This window comes from Apodemus sylvaticus, chromosome 13 (genome assembly GCF_947179515.1).
Source record: "Apodemus sylvaticus chromosome 13, mApoSyl1.1, whole genome shotgun sequence".
NCBI lineage: Eukaryota > Metazoa > Chordata > Mammalia > Rodentia > Muridae > Apodemus > Apodemus sylvaticus.
The window spans coordinates 91,498,063-91,517,742 of NC_067484.1; the positions used below are offsets into that span (position 1 = coordinate 91,498,063).

Genomic DNA, 19,680 nt, shown 5'->3' on the forward strand with positions numbered 1-19,680 from the left:
TTACTCTTTTAAGACAGAGAGAGAGAGAGAGAAAGAGAGAGAGAGAGAGAGAGAGAGAGAGGAGAGAGAGAGAGAGGAGAGAGAGAGAGAGAGAGAGAGAGAGAGAGAGAGAGAATAGCAGACTGCAGCTCAGTGACAAGAAAAGACCCTAGGCTTGATTTCCTGGTACCACACAGAAACAGCAACCATGACACCACACCTCAAACGCCCCAGAAAAGATGTGAAAGTCACAATATATGTGGATAGAATGTTATGGAGAAACCCGACATTTTATGTGTTAACTAACAAAATGAAGAAGACACAGAAATACAGCACAACAAAAAAGGAAGGAGTGAAGGAGAGAAGAGAGAAAGCAGCACTGGGCCTTCTGGTCACTTGAAGGAACTTCTGTATGTAAACACACACACATAGTCTACTTACTAAAGTAGATGTTGGAAAATAAGTAGGTAGAGACAGGTCAGCATTTACTAACAATTTTACCCCCATTGCGATCAAGTTAGTTGCTTTTACTTTGTTCATAGTTAGAAATGGTCTGATTCAAAATTATTTTATCTTATTTATTTAAAAATATTTTAGCTTTAGTTGTTTTGGTATGTGTGTGTATATCTCTCTGTGTGTGTGTATATGTGTGCGTGTACGTGTGTGTGTGTGTGTGTGTGTGTGTGTGTGTGTGTGAATGTGAATGCAGGTACCTGTGGAGGTCGGCATCTTCAGATCCCTGTTGTAGGCGGTTGTGAGCTACCCAACCAGGGTGCTGGGAACCAAATGTGAGTCTTCAGTAAGAGCAGTACGTGTCCTTATGTGCTAAGCCACATATTCATTGTTTGGAAATGGGGTCTCATGTATCTGGGAGCTGGTTTCCAAGACACTGTGTAGCCCAGGTTAGCCTGGAACTTCTTTTCTTTTCTTTTCTTTTCTTTTCTTTTCTTTTCTTTTCTTTTCTTTTCTTTTCTTTTCTTTTCTTTCTTTTCTTTTCTTTTCTCTTTCTTTTCTTTTCTTTCTCTCTTTTTCTTTCTTTCCTTCTTTCTCTCTTTTTCTTTTTTAAATTAAATATTTATTTATTTATTTATTTATTTTATGTGTACAAGTTCACTGTAGCTGTGCAGATGGTTGTGAGCCTTCATGTGGCTGTTGGGAGTTGAATTTAGGACCTCTGGTTGCTCTGGTCGGCCCTGCTCGCTCCAGTTAATCTTACTCGCTCAGTCCCTGCTCGCTCTGAACCCAAAGATTTATTTAGACACACCAGAATAGGATGTCAGATCTCATTATGGATCGTTGTGAGCCACCATGTGGTTGCTGGGATTTGAACTCAGGACCTTTGGGAGAGCAGTCAGTGCTCTTACCCTGCTGAGCCATCTCACCAGCCCCATCGCCTAGAAATTCTGATCCCCCTGTCTCCACTTTCCAAATGCTAGGATTATAGGTGAATGCTATCAAACCCTGCTTCAGAATGCATTTACATTTCATGTATACTGTAAAAACATTTAATATATGGCCACAGTTTCCTGATAAGCCCAGATTGAGATAGCATAAATGGGATCATGTTTCCACAAACAACTATTAATTTGTAGTAGCTAAGATAATGGCATCCACTTTCTCTTTGGTTCTGTCTGGGCAGCTCTGTAAATTGTGTATTGATTATGCAAATGGACCTAGTGTCTTTATTACTGCTCTGCAGATATGTGCAAATGGAGTGAACATTTGGTAAGGTTGTCAATTTTATAGGAAACATTGCATTTTACAGGTCTTTTTTTTGAGGTGGGGAAGAAATTGCATTTAAAACTAACTACAATTTATTAGTAAATTCAAGAAATTATTTGTGTTCTAGGAAATCAAAAGTACAGTTAAAGAGTTTAAAGGATGCTATTTAATTTCCTTTGTTTCCAACTCCTCAAGGAAGGCGCTGCAGAAATGATACCAGATCAATAATAATCTATTTTTGTCGTTTATTTTTGGTCGTGTGGCTTTTCTTGTTTTGTATCAGGCTCAAGGAACCTTAGACATTCTAGATTGGTTCCATTTTCACATTTATTAATCCAACTAGACGAAGACAAAATGGCCTAATTTTCTTCCCCCAACGAGACATCAGTTTTCTTATCAATGACAATGGCTTGTAAGTAATAAACCACAACCCCGGGTTTTATTCCCATCTTTTCTTGTGTACATATACCTTATTTCATAGATTTTTTTTCCCCTTTCTCCTTTTGTTGAGTCATCGTCTGACCAAAAGGTTTGTTCAGATTTCTCTTATTTCCCTAAAAAGGATCACTTACAAATGAGGAGTTGCTACTTGTGTATAAGGATGGAAAGGAAAAAAAAATAACCATTTTCTACTTGTCTAAGAATAACTTTCCACATTATTAATTAATTAATTTAGTGAATGAGTGTGTGTGTGTGTGTGTGTGTGTGTGTGTGTGTGCCAGCCATCCCCAGTATTGGGATTGCAGGCCTGTGACATCATTCCTGGCTGTTTCTGGGGACCAAGTTCAGGTCTTAACGCTGCTTGCACCCAGGCACCTTACCGACTGTGCTGCCTGCCCGCACATCCGTTCTGCTTTGCTTCACGCTTTGCCCAGCTTAACCCAATACTGAATGGGAAAATGGCCGCATGAATCCTCTTCCCACAAAGCTACTTGTTCTTGCCTTTCGTGAGTAGCACTTCTTTTTAGAAGAGAAACAAACATCCCAAGTTCTAACACAAACCAAGGAAATAAGGATAGGCTAGGAGTGAAGAGACTTGAGTGATGATAACGCTGGGTTGGCTTTTGTGAATGGAACTCAGCCCCTCCTCAGCTCAAAAAGGAAAAGAACTGCCCTGGTGCGCGAGCACTGTTACCTTGCCAAGGCCAGGGTCGCTTGTTTAAAACACTCCTTTCCTAAGCCGCTGGTGCAATAATCCTTGAGATAGTGTAAATATCATGCTCTGAAAGACGGACATTTCACCAACAGTGTCTGCAGTGGGCAAGATAATGGAACCATTGGTAGAAGGTACTGTGTGTTCACTGGGCTCTTTCTGTCCTGGATTTTCATTGGATGGATGTAGCAAAGTGTCCTGTAGGTGAGACTCTGTAATAAAATGGATACCATAATGCTCTTCCTCCAAATCCTTGTGTCTAAAGTCTAGCTGCCAAACACATTTCCTTCATGATTGTGGCTGTTTTAAGACACATCATTGAGTCTATGTACCCAGGGATTATACACACATACTTCCCAACTACTTATTTTCCTCCACACTGAATTTTCAGACTTTTATTTTTCTGTAGAGAAATTAGTACTATAATACCTGACTGTTGAAAATATCTCATTGTAATATTTTTCTTCTGTAAAATAAAAGAAAGAGTCTTGCTTTAAGCTGTGAATGTTGTCTGGTCTCTGGTTTGGTTGATTTGCTCGAGAGTCTAACTTGTCAGGGCTGAGTGGAAGACACTGGATGGTCAGAGGAGTAGAGTCTGGCGAGAAGAATTGTCCACATGGAAACAAAGGCAAAAGCAAAGTGTCTCCACAACAAACCAAATATAAAAATACCCAAACACACAAGCTAAAGCAACCCAGTGCTAACCACAAAGGAAAGCAGGAGAATACCCTAAGACAGAGTGACTTCAGATCGAGAGGAAAGGCTTTTCACTGTAAAAGCTTCATTTATCAAGCAGCCAGGCTTTCCCCCAGGAGGTCACGTGGATCCCAGCTTTCTTGTCACCCTTGCCTGTCATCTGGCTTGCTTGTGATCACTCTTGGTGACTTCTTGTGTTTTTCTTCTACAAGGTTCTATGCATGCTTGTGAGGAACACGTCGTATGGTTGTTTGTTAATTTCCTTTTTTCAGGGAACATTAGTTTGGATCACTTATGGAGGCCTTTAGAAAGTTCAAATGTCGTAGCTCTATTTGCCACCCTAGGGACAGGGGTGTATGTGTTGATGTGCCTTTTGTATAGAGATTTATTTTATTTTATCTCATTTCATTCTCCTGTATCATAGGATAACTTGTAATGTCTCGAGTAGGGAAGGGTGACCTTCAGTTCCTCAGTCTCTTGCCTTGAAACTCTTAGGTGTTGGATGCCACCAGCCAGGCTTATGGGGTGCTACAGCTCTGAGCAGGGTTTCCTATGTGGTAGGCATGGCTTTATTTTATTGGGAAGGATCATGAACCACATATAGAATCATGCGATCTATTTAAATGAACTTTTAATGATATTTTTTAAAAAAAACAGAATAAGGGATATCCAATACCTATTTTTGTTTTTAGTTAAACTTTATTATTTCCTTTATTTGTCCTTATATATGTTTGAAATAAAATGAAAAGAGTAAAACCTGTCTCACTGAAGACTTCTGAGGTCCTGAAGTATTTTGTCCCCGGTTAAGCAGTTGTCTGGTGTGCCCCCCCTCTGTCTGGCTCTGGTGTTTATTCTCGAGCATTTAGGTTTGCAGGAAGGTGATTCCAAGATAATCAGCTGGGTGATTAGAAGCCTGTTTAGAAGAGCGAGCCCTTAGCTTGCCTCCCTGCAGGCCTGCCCTCTCAGCTTGCTCTCTAGGTCTATGACTTCAAGTGCTTGCCTTGCCTCTCACTGACCACTGTCCTCTCCTGCCAACCATCTAGCGCCCGTTTCCTTTCTGTTCCGGATGGACTTGGTTTGGGCTCCCCCTCTTCCTTGTTTATGTTGTAACAGTCACAGCAGTTCCCTGCTTCCTGACCTGCTCTTTGCCAGCACATCCTTTGTGTGACCAGTGCAGCATTCTTCTGAACCGGACCCATCTCACCGGCTGCTGAGAAGTCCCCCACTCACTTCTGGCACTGGGGTTAGCACGCAAACCTCATGATGTCCCCAGCCACCACCCTCCAGCCTGCTGTGCTCTGCCGTCGTCCTGGTTGCCTGGCGTGGAAGCACTTGGATTTTCCTAAAGGCCGCATGTTGCTTTTGGCATCTGTGTCCTTGGTTTGGGAACTGGAGTTCTGCTTGTGTTCCTTGGTTTTTATTTTTATTTTTATTTTGTGTGTGTGTGTGTGTGTGTGTTTCTTTTCTCTAACAAGCTGCTCTGTCCCTACTTAGCCACATTGACCTCCTTCTGACCTCATGAGTTTTTGGGTTTTCTCTCTACCTGTATGAGTTTGCTATGACACGAGGAAAAATGTTTTGAATGGCAGACTTGGGTAAATGGACCAAGGGGTCCAAGGCCCTAGGAAGCAACTTCAGCCTGTTCCTGTCCCTTCTGGATGCTAAATGAGAGGCAGTGCTCCTGACCCGTCACTGTGGAAATGAGAGTAGATTATAAGCTCTGTTGGGGAGGGAGTGGCCTCATCTTAGGCTTTGAACTCCTAGGGTCTTCTACAAGGTGTTCAGGAAATATTTGCTTGCTGAAGTTGTGACGAGGCAGGAATAGTGACCCATCCTGAAATAGTTGAGCTTGAAGAAGGGCGGTGCTTGTAACTTCCCTTATTTAAACGCTGGACCCTTGAGATTGCTTACCTCTCCCAAGTCTCTGACTAAATGATAGACAGCAGAACAGAGCAGGGGATGTAGATAGGGTTTTCTGATTGGAATTGGAGCTTCCTAGTTGTTTCAAGCTGTGTATGCCTGTGTGTTTTAAACTTCTTCCAAGGCTCACCCCACCCCCAACAACATCCTGAACAAGGATCATCACTGCACCGGATGGAACAAGGCTGTCTTGATGGGGATGCTTCTGTGATGCTCCTCTCTGGTCTTCTGGGAGCCTGACAGACTTGAGAATAGTCAATTAAAACCTCAGAAATTCCAAATATTGCAGTGACTTGCAGTAACGCAGAGGGAATTCTTTCTATCTGAAGGGATTTGTAGACAAAAGGGAATGAGCAGATGAAAGTGGTCCCCCCCACTTTCTTCTAGAAGGCAGTTTCATAACTAGAAACGTAGCTCAGAGAATAGAGTAGGTAGAAAGTAAACATGGGAAAGAGAGTCATTAATTTTGGGGACGGGGACAAGGTCTCACTGTGTAGCTCAGGCTGATTGCCAACTTGCGAGCCCCCTGCCTTTGCCCATCTAGTGCTGAGGTTGTGGCTCTGCATCATTATCACCAGGCTGAGGAGAATACTATGTTTTTAAAGATTTATTTTATTTTGAATCATGTGTATGTGTGAGTCCGTGCATGTGAGTGTAGGGGCCTGCAGAGGTCAGAATTGTGTCTCAGATCCCTTATAGAGCTGGAATCACAGGTACTTGTCAGCTGCCCACTGTGTGCGCTAGTAACGAAACTCTGGTCCCCTGTGAGAGCAGTCCATGCTCTTGACCAGTGAGCTCTCTCCAGCCCCAAGAATGCAGTCCCAACCTTGACCATTCAAGTCTAGCCATGTGGTACATGGGGTCTCTGTCTCTGGTCTCTGCAATGGTGGAGGCAGGGTAGAGGCCACAGCTTCAGGACACTTGAGATTAGTTCCCCACCCGACTCTGTCATCCCTGCCTGATTACTTCTATTTTGTTTGTTTCTTTACCTTGATTCGGCAGACTAGAAGTGAGACAGCTACCAGGGGGCGAGTGCACTCTGAGGGCTGGCTGCCCAGTCTGGCTTGTTGTGCACCATCGTTAAGGCTTCCTAGCCACTGCGTTAACAGTGTACAATTTATTTTCCCCAAAGCTGTTTTCATCTTAGGGGAGATTTCAAGTTAGAATGCATATCTAGAGCTCAGACATCACAAAGTAAAGATCCTGCCTTTTGAGTTTTTGACCACCAGGAAGGTTTTCTGCTTCTTGTTAAGGAATAATTTGCTTAGTGAGCATGGTTTGAAGAGGTATGCAGAGAGACTACTTTTGATGTAGTTTGTTTTAAACAGATGCTCTCTGGTTTTCTCCTCCGGGCTTCTAAATATGTCAGAAAATGTAGATGACTAGTCATTGTTCACTTCATTCATTTATTTTAGTTATTCATTTGCCTCATTGATGTATTTATTTATTTATTTGTATTTGTGTGTGCATGCATCTGTACACATATATGATCAGGTGTGTAAAGGAAAGTAGGTGTGTGTGTCAAGGCTCAGGCACATGTATGGAGGTCAGAGGACAACCTCAGCTGTCGACCCTCAACTTTGACCTTGTTTGTAACAGCATATCTTGGTTGTATTTTTATCCGACACCCCCAACTTGCTAGTCCTAAGAGCATCTGAGATCTATCCACAGCTGTACTGACCTCTGTCTCCCCAAGGGAGTGTATTACTGTTACAGTTGTTTGCAACAGGCGGCAGGCTTTTCAGTGGGTTCTGGGGATTTGAACTCAGATCCTCTTGCTTTTACCACAATGCTTTGACCCATTAATCTATCCCCCCATCCTACATATGAACTCTAAATACAAGATAAGGTTGTGAGTTATCACTTAGCACAAGTAGTGATTTGTGGGAAATATGAGTATGAAATGTGCTTATATGAATTATTAGTTAAGACATGGGATTTTAGTGTTGAGTCTTTGTAAAGAACATCCTTCCTTTTCTTTTTTTTACATTAACATTTTTCATTACATCATGTAGTGTGGTGTTTTATGTGTGTGATCAAGTGTGTGAGTGTTCATGCATGTGTGTGTGTGTGCCTGTGTCCATGGAATCATCAGGTTTGGTGGCAAGGGCTTTTACCCACTAAGGTGTCTTTCTGACCCCTTCTTAGATACTTTAACCCTTACATCTTTACTATCTCGCTTTACTATATAGTATCTGGAGCAACATTTTTGGGGAAATATTTGGTTTTTATATCTGTAACTAATTAAGTTCCCCATGATTGTGGTCATGACAATGAAATCTATATTATTTTAAATTCATAGTGTCCTGAACTCATTGGCACTGTGTTGGTTAAGATTGAGCAGGTCACACCAGAGTTTCATTTGGTGAGAAGCTGGCGATGCCCAAGTGGACAAAGTATTAGGAAGAGGTCTAGTTTGAAGTCTGCGCCTGTGCACACGTGTAAGGTTCAGGGCTAATTCATGTCTCTCCGGTCTCTGTGGCTAAGCGATCTTCCTGCCTTTGTATTTATGGCATCACTAGAATCTTGTGTTTTTGCCATTTCAATAAAAACGGAGTCTGTTTTTTAAGGTAGGGCTTCATACATGGAATTAACCAGGGAAAGCCTCCTTTATATCTCCTGCAAGGAGGACCAGGGCCTGCGCTCTTTCTTGCTGCCAGAAGTTTTTATAGTAATACTTTGTATCTCGGCTCTGGCTCTTACCATTAAATGTGCTTTTTATAGAGTAGCAAGTTATAAATGTAGTGCAGCTACGGCATATTAATCTTACTGCAGAGATTTAATGAGGCAGTTGTTTTGCGATGGACACTGTGGGGAGAAGAGAGCTACAGAGTTTTACTTCATCACTGAGCTGCAGAAATATTCCTTGCCTGGTAATAATTATAACCACATGATCTCTTCATTTTTCTTTCTTTGGCTGGTGCTTTTCCATGCAAAAGTGGCTTGGAAGAAGGTCCCTTTCTGGGCAGCAGAATGGCTCAGAAATTGGGCTGTTTTCTTAGTAGTTTGACATTTTAGCTTTGATCAGGCATGGCATCCTTGTTGCGAAGGAGAAATATGTAAGATGGTTTCAGATAGTCCCTGCCAGTCCACTGAGATGGCTTTTAGGTATTCATTACTTTTACTTGACTTTTATATAGGGTATAAAAAAGTAAATGTGGTGAAACCTCATTTTTACATGGACAGAATAGAATTTCTGCTGGTTGGCCTCAAACTGATCCTGCACTTGAAATTAATTGAAGTCCATGCCTTTATTGCCTCCAACACTTTTAAGCCAGGGCAATTTTTCATTTTCCCCAAAGTTGTAATTTTATTAAACCAAGTTGAAGCAATAACAGTCCTTGAGAAGAGGAGGAAGGAAAGAACTACCTGCCAGAGACCATAATGAGAGGAAAATCATGCCTCTTTCAAATCCTCATTTGTAGGTAATGTTAACAAAACTGGAAGCAGAATGCCACCATTTATTGTAGTAATAACAGTTGTGCCTCTCTTCCAAAAGCCAATCCTTAGTTCAGATCAGAACACTATAAACCCAGGCTCCCAGAGCCCCCCACGAAAGGACAAGCTGGAGTGTTGGGTTAGCAAGTCAGATCCTCTGTGATGGAGGCCACATGTTGTGGTAGCATCACTTGGGGTAGCAGGAGAGAGAGGTGCCTGAGCTACAGTGTGCTTTGCAGTGGCCCTTTAGGGGGCATGATGGGGACTATTTTAAAATCCTGCCCGTGAGAGGGTTTATAGGCAACAATGTGGTTGGGAGAGCAAATGCCCCTCAGGCAGCAGGGCTGGGGGCAGGGCGACACTTACAGGCATGGGTCTTGTGTTTATAACCCCTCAGGCTGAAGTCAGGGGTTTGAATGACTAGCAGAGTAATACAATTATTTTTTATGATTGGATCTCAAAGGACTTTATAAAAACTCCATCACTGAGGCCATGTGCAATTACTGAAGTGTAGCCACCTGTGGGAAAGAAATGGTTGACAAGGCAAGCTTTCAAGATGCTTCCCACGCCCACTGGCATCAGGAACAGAGACCCCCTCACACAAATAAACACATCTTTTGAATGGCCAAGAAAGAATTCCTCGAGCAAGTGGAGGCTGGGGGGAAATGTCTCATCACAAAGAAAGAGACTGAGAATCTAGTACTCCCTGCACGGAGGCCTCATAGGCTATAATCGAACCCGCCTCCCAGAGGGTCCCACTTAAGTGTTGACCTAAAAACAAATCCGCCAGTTGGCTGGAGCATGCATCCTAAAGTTGCAGCAGAAGTGAATAAGCTTGACTGACTTCAGTCCCCAAAGGGTTCTATCTGTAAACCCAGAAGTGCAGGCAAAACATTTTTATTAGTCTTAAAATGACCCTCATTCTAATAACCAGCCACAGCAGTGGAAGCAAGGCCGGAGCTCCTCCTCAGCTCTGAAGAGCAGAAACACTGTGCATTCTTAGTTGCTTGGTATCTTTGATATCAGATTTTTGTAAAATACTCACAATACTGAATAATAAGGAAGGTGACTTCTTATCCTTTCTGCATATTACTTAAAGTATTCAGTCTCCTCACTTAAAAAACAAACAGGTCTGCAAGCCTGATGCCTAGCATCTAAATAACCACATTAAAATTCAGACCCTGACACCCACATTTCCCTGAATGCTGTCAGTCTTTTCAGAAACTGAAACTTGGGCTAAATAAGGAAGAATATTTAGCATGTGCATACTGCCCCCAGCAAACATTTACTGGCGAGGGGTCACTTTGTGAAGTGGGACAGTTATTTCCTTTTCTGAATTGCCCTCTGGGTTGGCAGCCTTTTCCGTCTTGGCTTTGGTCTGTGAGAGCTCTCTGGACCATTACCAACGTGTTGAGTCTGTAACTCCAGACGGAACATTTGAAGGCAGGAAAAGCCAGTGTTGTGGGTCATAACGTGTCAGTGTTGGAGAATGTAAGCCTGTGGATGCTTTTTAGATCTGGAGGCAACTGGTCTCTTCCCATTTGCAAAGTACCAAGAAGGGACCCTTTCCCTTCTTCTTTAGGGTATTTTTTTGCCTCCGTTTCCTATTATTAAATAATATGCCGCCCTCACCTGGAGACGGTGCTGGGCTGAATAGAGAATGAGGTAAGAGACAAAGATCCTGTTATTTTTTTCACCAGAGAGGATCTGTGGAAACCCCAGTCTGTATATTGAGATGGGTAGTGTGGTAGGTGTTGAGATAATCAGTTTTCAGATATCAAATCAACCCTGATTACCAACTTACTTAAATGCTACATTCTTTAAAACAAACAAACAAACAAACAAACAAACACAAAATGACCTGCTGTGTGAGATGAGACACATGCTTTTCACTATGGGACCCGGTGAGAGTACCTATTCGTTGAAATAAAAGTCGACTTTAGTTTATCCAAATCATTTGAAGGACAGTGGTGGTGTTATGTTAGTTTCAGATTCAGAGGAAGGCTTTGAACAACTGGCAGACAGAAAAGGACCTGCAGTGGGCTTCCTACTAGCATGCAACCTGCAAGTTTACAGGCAGCCCATGGTAACAGCATCCATGAACTTTCTAAGATAGATTTGACAAATGCTGCTCTTGTAGATTCTTGGCTGTAGGATTTCAAATATTCAATGAAAGTATCACATATTTAAATAATCCAGTACAGCACAGTCATTAAAATTAATATTATAGTCATACTGAAAATATGGCTTTAGGTAGTATGTTTGTTAGGGACCTTAATACAACCCATTTGTAATTTGCATTGATTAGACAAGATCTTAAGAGAGAAACTCTGAACTGGGGATTTATGGTTCACTTGGTAGGCTGCTCACCTAGCATGTATGAGGCCGTGGGTTCATCCCCAGCACCCCACAAAACAGGCCTGGTGGTTCCTGCTTCTTAGCCCAGCACTGTGTAGATGGAGGTAGAGAGAGCAGAAGTTCAAGGTTATCCTTAGCTACATAGTGAATTTAAGGATAGCCTTGGCTACTATACGACTTTATCTAAAAACAAATATTTGAAAATATGGTTTATCTCTGATTGTGGAGGACATTTCTACAGTTAGAAGTTAATATCTGCCAAATTAAGCCCTTGATGATTCTAATGTCTTCTGATGTAGTTCCTGTTCCTTCTCCTCCCCCTCCATGTCTGACATCCCTTTCCTTCTCTTATTCCTCTCCCTCTTATCATTTTTCAGAGTGCAAAGCCATTAGTGTTTGGGGGAGGTCCTTCTCTTTGCCATTGATCCATCCATCCATCCTTCTCTCTGTCTCTTCTGTCTCTGTCTCTGCCTCTCTCGCGCTCTCTCTCTGTGGTGTGTGTGTGTGTGTCTAGTTCTGGTGTTGGTTGACTTCTCTATAGTGAGTCAGGGGACAGCATATCTAATCTATACATGGAGCTTCTCAGAGCATGCAGCCCCGTGCCGTACTCCCTTTCTGCCCTGCCGTTCGGTGACCGTCCTTAGGATGTAGACAGGACAGTTTATGGTTTGCACACTCTGTGCTTTGCCTTCCTGATAGTGTCGCATTAGGTGCTTGACTCGATTGCAGTTATAATTTTTGTTCGTATCTATGCTTTTTTTTCTGTATAATTCCGAAATCTAAAAAACAGAACAACATGTTTTCGCTCACATTTGCGCCTGGAAGGGCGCTTGGCTGGGTGGCAGCGCTCGCTTTGCTCTCACGACACAGATAATGGAGTGACTGTGCATTTTGACCAGTGTATAAGCAAAGGTCAATTTCTTGCCTATGGTAATTAGCTTGGCTGATTCTAGGCTTTTGTATGGTCTGGTAATTTCCCATGAAAGAATATATTTAGCAGAAAGGGGTTCATTCTTAGAAGTAGTTTCTTTTTCCTTTGCATTAAAGACTGTTTATTTTTAAAGTGATTTATCTTTCTCTTTTAATGAAAAACTTCTGAAAGGCAGTTTAAAAACACAAAGTAAAGTTTAAGTATGGCTTGTTTGAAGGGGGCCGTGTGTGCCAAGGCCTGTACAGTGGGGAGAAAGCCTCAGCTAATGATACCAATGAACAGTTTTGATCCTCTATTACATTTGGAGACCAAGCCCTCTGTTGCAGCTTCCAGGGAAATACCGTTTCTGGTTTTGGTAGCAAGAAGATGAAATGCTATTTTTTACAAGAAACCATCTTTAAGGCTCATACTTACAGTCTCAATTTTCTTTTAGACCCCAACTGTAAACTTGAAGAGAAGATTGAAGATGGGGAGGCAGTAGACTGCAAGAAGAGGCCAGAGGACGGGGAGGAGTTGGAGGAGGACGCTGTGCACAGCTGTGACAGCTGCCTCCAGGTGTTTGAGTCACTCAGCGACATCACAGAGCACAAGATCCACCAGTGCCAGCTGGCAGGTAAGCAGTGACAGCGCTGTCCCCATTCCCCACACTCTTCTACTGACCGTTTCTTTCTTCTGGTTTGTTCTTTTGGGTGGTTTCTGCCTCTAATTGTTTTTGCTCTGTATAGTGGAACCCTAGGAAAGTCAAGCAGGGATTTGGAGACACGGTGAGGCTGTCTATGAATATGTTGGGTCATGTTCTTAGCCAGCCAGGGATGCAGACTGTTTTCAAGGCAGTTGGCTGGACACTTCTGACTAGATGTAGTTTTGTAAAAATTCCTGAATGGCTGTCTGGGGCAGCCTCAGTGTTGAAATTCTTTAGAGTATAAATTATGTGTGTGTTTATATGAATGCATATATATCCATATATACACACATTTATATATATGCATATTTATATATAAATACTTACGTATAATTTCGCTTACTTTTTTCCCCTGAAATGTTGGGAATGCAATGGGGTATTAGATGACTAAAGTAAAACAAGAGCTCTTTTAAATAGTTTTCTATGTTTGTTAATATCTATTAACTTATTTTAGCTTAAATATTATATCTTCAGAAAAACCTTCTGATCCTGCTCTAAGTCAGGCGCCCTTTTGTATTCTTTTAAAGGACTACACATTAGGCTCCAGCATCCCTTTTGTTGTTACTGTTCTGGGGTATTGTTTCATTGTTGCTGTAATAAAACACTGTGACCAAAGGCAATTTAGGGAGTAAAATGTTTATTTCATTGCTCAGCTTATAGTCTGTCAACCGGGAAGTGGGAGCAGGAAATCAAGGCAGGAAGCTGGAGGCAGGAACTGATGAAGAAGTCATCAAAGACTGCTGCTTCCCAGCTTGCTCGGTGGCTTGCACCCTCGCACCACTGTGCTCCCATTGTGCTCAGGACCACCTGCTCAGGAGCAGGACCACCCACCGTGAGCTGGGCAGTCTCATCAATCACGAATCAAGAAAATGCCTAACCCAGTTGCCTTTTGGCCAATTCCTATGGAGACAGTTTCTTAACGAAGACTCCTCATTTTCCAGATACTGCTACTTTGTGTCAAACTGACATAAAAACTAGTCAGCACAAGTATCAAGTGGAAGACTTCACTTAGATGCTTCCACTGAGCTATGTCCCTAAACCCTTACTGCTCAATACCTGAATACTGCAGTTCTCACCAAGGGGGTTCATTTCCTGCCTCCATCTTTAGACTTTGGGCTTATGAATGGCTGGAGCTGTGTCTTCATCCTTGCATTGGCTGAGGCCAGCACAGTTTCGGGATATTACTTACCTCCTCACTAAGGCTGCCATGATACTTTGCTATGCTGTTCACTGGAAGAGGAAAATGTAACACCCCACTGAAACATAGCATGTTCAGTGTAATGACTGAATAAAACTGAAACTTGTAGACTATATTCCTCCTCAGAACATAGTTATTTTGATATCCATGGATTTGGTGTCTCTCAATTCTACCACCTGTACATCAAAAGTATTCGAAAAATATTTTTGTTCACAGGTACAGACTATTTTTTTTCTTGTCCTTATTCCCTATATAATATGAACAACTGCTTACCTAGCATTTATGTTGTAAATCTGGTAATAGAGATGACTTAAAAGTATACAGGACGATATGTGTGGGGGCATAGGTGTTCTATGCCATTCTGTGCAAGGGACATCTGTGAATTTGGTGTCCTCTAGGGAACTAGAGCTGATCCCTCATGGTCACAGAGGGTGAGCAGACACCAGGCAGGGATGCGCTATGTGTGCTGGTTGGCTTGGTTACACGGCCATGGACCACATCATGTCTTGCTCACTATTGTCTACATGTCATCTTTCACTCACTGAAGCTGCCACTGCTCCCGTATCGCTGTGGGCAGACATTTCCTTTTCCGTCTCTCTTCCCAACACAGTCTTTCTTTCACTAAGGATGGTCAGGGAATGTATTTTGTAGACAAGTTGCTCTCCAACTGTTTTCCTAGAATATTTATATTCGTGTAAGATTTTAATGGGTGTTTCATTTTAACAAGGTTTCCTGAGCAGATTATTGTGGCAGCGTTGGATGGAATCCAGGAAAACACAGTTCATTATTAAAGTGCACCGAGGCTCGTCTCTTCAGGAGGGGAGAGCCGTGAGCAGCTTTAGTAAACCGTGCAGTCCTTCTTGAAGGAAAGGCCCCCTTTTAGAGTGATGTGCCCCGTACTCTCTTCTTTGGCATGGCCGAACTCTGTATCCAGGCTGGCCTGGACCTCACAGAGATCTCCCAGCCTCTGCCTCCTAGATGCTTGGATTAGAGGCATGTGGTTAGAATGACGTGTACTGATATACAGGCTAGAATGATGTGTATTAAACTGTTTTCCTATCTTTATAACATTGTGAGAGTTTAGAGTAATTTTTATTGTAGTGTTATTTCAAATGTACAGAAAGCTTATGAGGTATTTGGAGAACTTTGTATTAGTTCATTGGCTCATGAGGTACTTATTTGTCTTCACATTTCTTTTTTCTTGCATTGCTTACCATGATTTTCTTACTGTTTGAGTAGTTTTGAAATATTGCACCCCTATAATGCAGCTTGTGTATTTCCTGGGGACCAATCCATTTTTTTTTCTGACCAATGTGTAGTTACCAGATTCAAGAAAGTGAAAATTTGTTTAAAAACAAATTAATACTCATCCCATTATCACTGATATCTAATCTATAATCCAAATTGTTCCTATAATGTCATTTATAACCTTTTCTATTTTGCCTCATCCTGAATACAGCGTCACATATAACTTGTAATCGGCAAGCCTCTTGTGCCTGCTCTAATCAGTTCTTTCTCCACCTTTCTTTGTATTTTTGATGAGGGTACTTTTACAGAGTACCTGACTCACTTTGAAGGATTTCCACCTGAGTGGGTTTGTCTGCTTCCTGATGTCACATCCAGGTTTAGTGCTTGTGGCAAGGCCACCAGCCTGATGTCACACCCCCCCCTCCTTACTATTGCACCCTGGGCATAAATAGCATTAGTGCATTCCAGGGACAGCAATGTTAACTCGGAAGAGTTGCTTTCCATGGTGTCTGCCTATCTTGTTCAGTGTGACTTACTATGTCCCCTTCATTCGCAGTGCAAGGACACTTCATGGGAAGATACTGTCCTAGCTCAACATCACAGAACTTCCGTCACTATTGGTCTCCACTGACATGCCAGAGTCCTTGTTACTTGGCTCAGTAGTATTTCGTTTCTTATTAATTCACTTATTTGCATCATCACTGATTTTTAGATTACTCAGTGATTCATAGCTCATTGTATGTATGGATGTATGTATGTAAGTATGTAAGTATCTACTATCTATCTGTCTGTATATCATCTGGCCATCTATCCACCCATCATCTATTTGCCTGTCTATATGTCCATTCATTTATTAATCATCCATCCATCCCTCCATCCCTTCATCCATCCCTCCATCCATCCCTCCATCCATCCATCCATCCATCCATCCATCCATCCATCCATCCATCTATCTTCTATCTGTCTTTGCATGTTGGGAATCAACACATATATGCTGGATAGGCTCTTACTACTGAGCTACATCTCCAGCTCTCTGTCAGTTTTTCCCTGTACTTACTATCCTAGTTTTAGCCAATAAGAATGAATTCCAACTATGTCCTTAAGTGTACATTTCATATGTCTCTGTCATTATCAGGGGGACTTGCTTTATTTCTGGGACAAACAAAACCTCTGGGTCATGTTCTTTTCTTGCCTAGTCATGTCCTGCAATCATTTTGGTAATTATTGCCATTTTTAGGTTTTGGTTGGGTAGTGTAATATCAGGGTTAATTTTAGGAAGTAGGGTGTTTAGAAGTCAAGACTTGACAACTGTATGCTCAGTTGTCTACAGAACTCTCCACCGACTGAACCAGTACATGTACAAATATGCTAATATGATTTGTAATCTACACATAATATATCCTGTAACCTACCCATACAGAAGTAGGTACTCTCATGTGTATTTTTCTTGGATTCTAACAAAATCCCTGTGCTTGTATGATATTTCCAATTCAACCTAAGGTCTCAGGCACACCCCTTTCTTTTTCCTGTCTCTGTTGGTCACTGTCTTCTGAGATGATAAAAACCTGTCTGCTGCCATCCTCAGCGTACTGAGTCATTTGCTTGAGCCTAGAATACACATTAAGTAATACCACATTATCTGACTCACATGACCGTGATGAGCATGTCAACCGATTACAGCTTAATATCTTCTGCAATTGGTAAGTCTATATTTTAATGTGGTATTTGCATAGAATAAAATTAAAATGTGAGTGTGCAGTGTGACCTCACATGCAGATTTTCTCTGATGATATGACTTCTCTGCCCTGTCCCCACTTGTCAGTCTCCACCATCAGTGCCCAGGTCAGGTGTTCTTTAACCATAGACTCATTCTGCCTTCTGTACATGGGTCTGTGCACTGGGATCACTATGAACTCTTTTCTCCGCATCTCTGTCTTTGGTGTCAGTGTTGAGGGAACTGTCTCATGCTGTTTGGAAATATGTTGGTTTTGTTTTTCTCCATTGAGAGTGTGCTTCACGTTCAGCACACAGTACTGTTAGGCGGCTGAACGGCACTGTATGTCCCCTCGTCTTCTTGCTGGTCACTTTGAATAATTTCTCTTTTCTTCTTTGCTATTCTGAACTAGGTTGGAGTGGACATCTGTCTTTCTTTGGGTTAATCTGCTTGGGTTGCGGCAGGAGTGAAGGGGCTGGGTATTGAGGAGGTTGAGGAGGGAAGATGCCTGTTTGCAGAGACACGTCCAAGCTGGTTCCCAAGATGTTTTGTTTCTTTGTACTCCTGGCAGCAAGGGGTGACTTCTGGTGACTGTCCGTGCAGGCCAGTGTTCACACTCCTGTTCTCTGAATTTTGGCTTTCTTTTGGGTATGAATTGATCTCCCTCGTGGTTCTTACAGTTGCTACCTTATATACACTAAGGTGACTTTGTCTGATGGCTCTTTTCCTTAGAACACAGATTTTTGGGAATATCCAGGATCTTGCTATGGGTGGCCCATAACTTTCTATGGTTGACCAGGCTGACCTCAAACTCTCTGCCTCCTGAGTGCTGAGATTAAAGGCTTATTCCAAAATCTCCATCTGAGAGTCCTGTTACATGCAGACAAATAGTGAGACGCTGTTTTTAGGAGGAAAGAGCTAGTGCATTAGATGAAGCTTCCCACGCATGTAGAATAGTGCTTACGTGAGCACAACCATGGGCATGCACTGACCAGTATGAATGGAGCCCGTGAGAGAGCTCCTCTAAGGTGAGAAGGGGCTGTCTGCCCTACTTCAGGTTTCATTCATTCATTCATTCATTCATTCATTTGTTCATTACTTCATTCCCATGGTACTTAAAGTCATATCAGGGTTCCATGCTGCACTTTTGGCTAGTTTGTAGGTTCTTCCTTCTTCTACCTCCTCCGCCCTTTCAACCCCCTATTACTAGATAGGAGAGGAAAGGAGAGAAAGGAAAGGGGCGACATTACCATTAGACTATTTCCTGCTGGCTCAGGGTGTCAGGCTCCTTGGGGCAAGTTTGGTCTTTGCTGTCAGTTTCTTCTTCTCACCCCTCTGTACACAGCTACTTGACAAACTGAGGAACAGTGTGCCACCAACCCTGACTCGACCATATGCTCCTATTGGGTTTCTAGCATTTACATATACTCCGAAAAGTACTCTAAATTCTAAAGTCACACACTCGCAAAGCTATCTACAGCTGGCAAAATCATACCCCTGCTAGAGTATGAGGCAAATCATACTCAGCTGCTATTGACTGCGCGAAGTGGTCCTGTATCCCCACAGCTGGCATTAAAACTGAAACACATTCCTATAATATCTTTGTGTGTGTGTGTGTGTGTGTGTGTGTGTTTTAAAGAAACCAAAATCCTCACAATACCATGCGTGCCTGGCAAGCATTCCACCACTGAACGAGACACTCCAATCCTAAAGTTACTTTAAAAGTGAAATGTTGAAAGTCAATACTGCATTCTTCCTTACTGAGCATGCACCTTCTCCTGAGTGCCTGGGACACCCTTATCTCAGCTTCATGAATCAGAAGAGAAAGGCCTCACTCATGTCTGATTTTAATAGTATCTGCAGAGCATGGTATGGTATAGGACAGCTGATATTTATGGGTTAAATACTATTTTTTTCCTTTAAAAGTAATAAAAATTTGGTTTCCCTTGATCTAAGGCATTAGATCTAAGGAGAAAGCTGGGGTCTGGCCTATGCTTATAGAGCACAGCATTTTAAGTAAAGGTCAAAGAACAAAAGTGACTTACTGAATGAATCATGTCAGAAAAGGACAAATCTAATGGGCTTTGTTTCTGTGTACAAAACAACAACAAAAACAAACAGCAACAACAACAAAAACCGGAGTAAATAAAACGGAAGAAGAAAAGAGTGATGGTGATGATGATGATACTGGTGGTGGTGATGGTGGTGATGATATTGGTGGTGGTGGTGATGGTGGTGATGGTGGTGATGGTGGTGATGGTGGTGATGATATTGGTGATGGTGGTGATGGTGGTGATGGTGGTGATGGTGGTGATGGTGGTGATGGTGGTGATGGTGGTGATGATACTGGTGGTGGTGATGGTGATGGTAGTGGTAATGATGAGTGTGTGTATGCCAGTGTTTCTCAACTTGTGGGTTGAGACCCCTTTGGGAGGTCCAAAGACCACTTCACATGGGGTTGCCTAAGAATGTTGGGAAGCATAGATATTTTCACTATGATTTCTAACAGCATCAAAATTACAGTTATGAAGTAGCGATGGAAATAATTCTATGGTTGGGGTCACGACAGCAGGAGGAACTGTGTCAAAGGGTCACGGCACTAAGAAGGCTGAGAACCACTGATGTATGTGTTTGTGTTGGT

At 42.3% G+C, this 19,680-nt stretch overlaps 1 protein-coding gene across 3 annotated transcripts in view; it reads left to right on the forward strand.

Moving 5' to 3' along the window:
- The window catches only part of Znf521 (zinc finger protein 521), a 287,886-nt gene that overhangs the window by 21,182 nt on the left and 247,024 nt on the right, over positions 1–19,680 (forward strand). For all 3 annotated transcript variants that reach the window (XM_052155602.1, XM_052155600.1, XM_052155601.1), the window contains one exon: positions 12,631–12,810. Coding sequence is in view for 2 of the 3 variants with exons in the window: in XM_052155600.1 (XP_052011560.1) it covers positions 12,631–12,810 (180 nt within the window). In the remaining variant the exon portion in view is untranslated. The remainder of the gene's footprint in view (positions 1–12,630; positions 12,811–19,680) is intronic.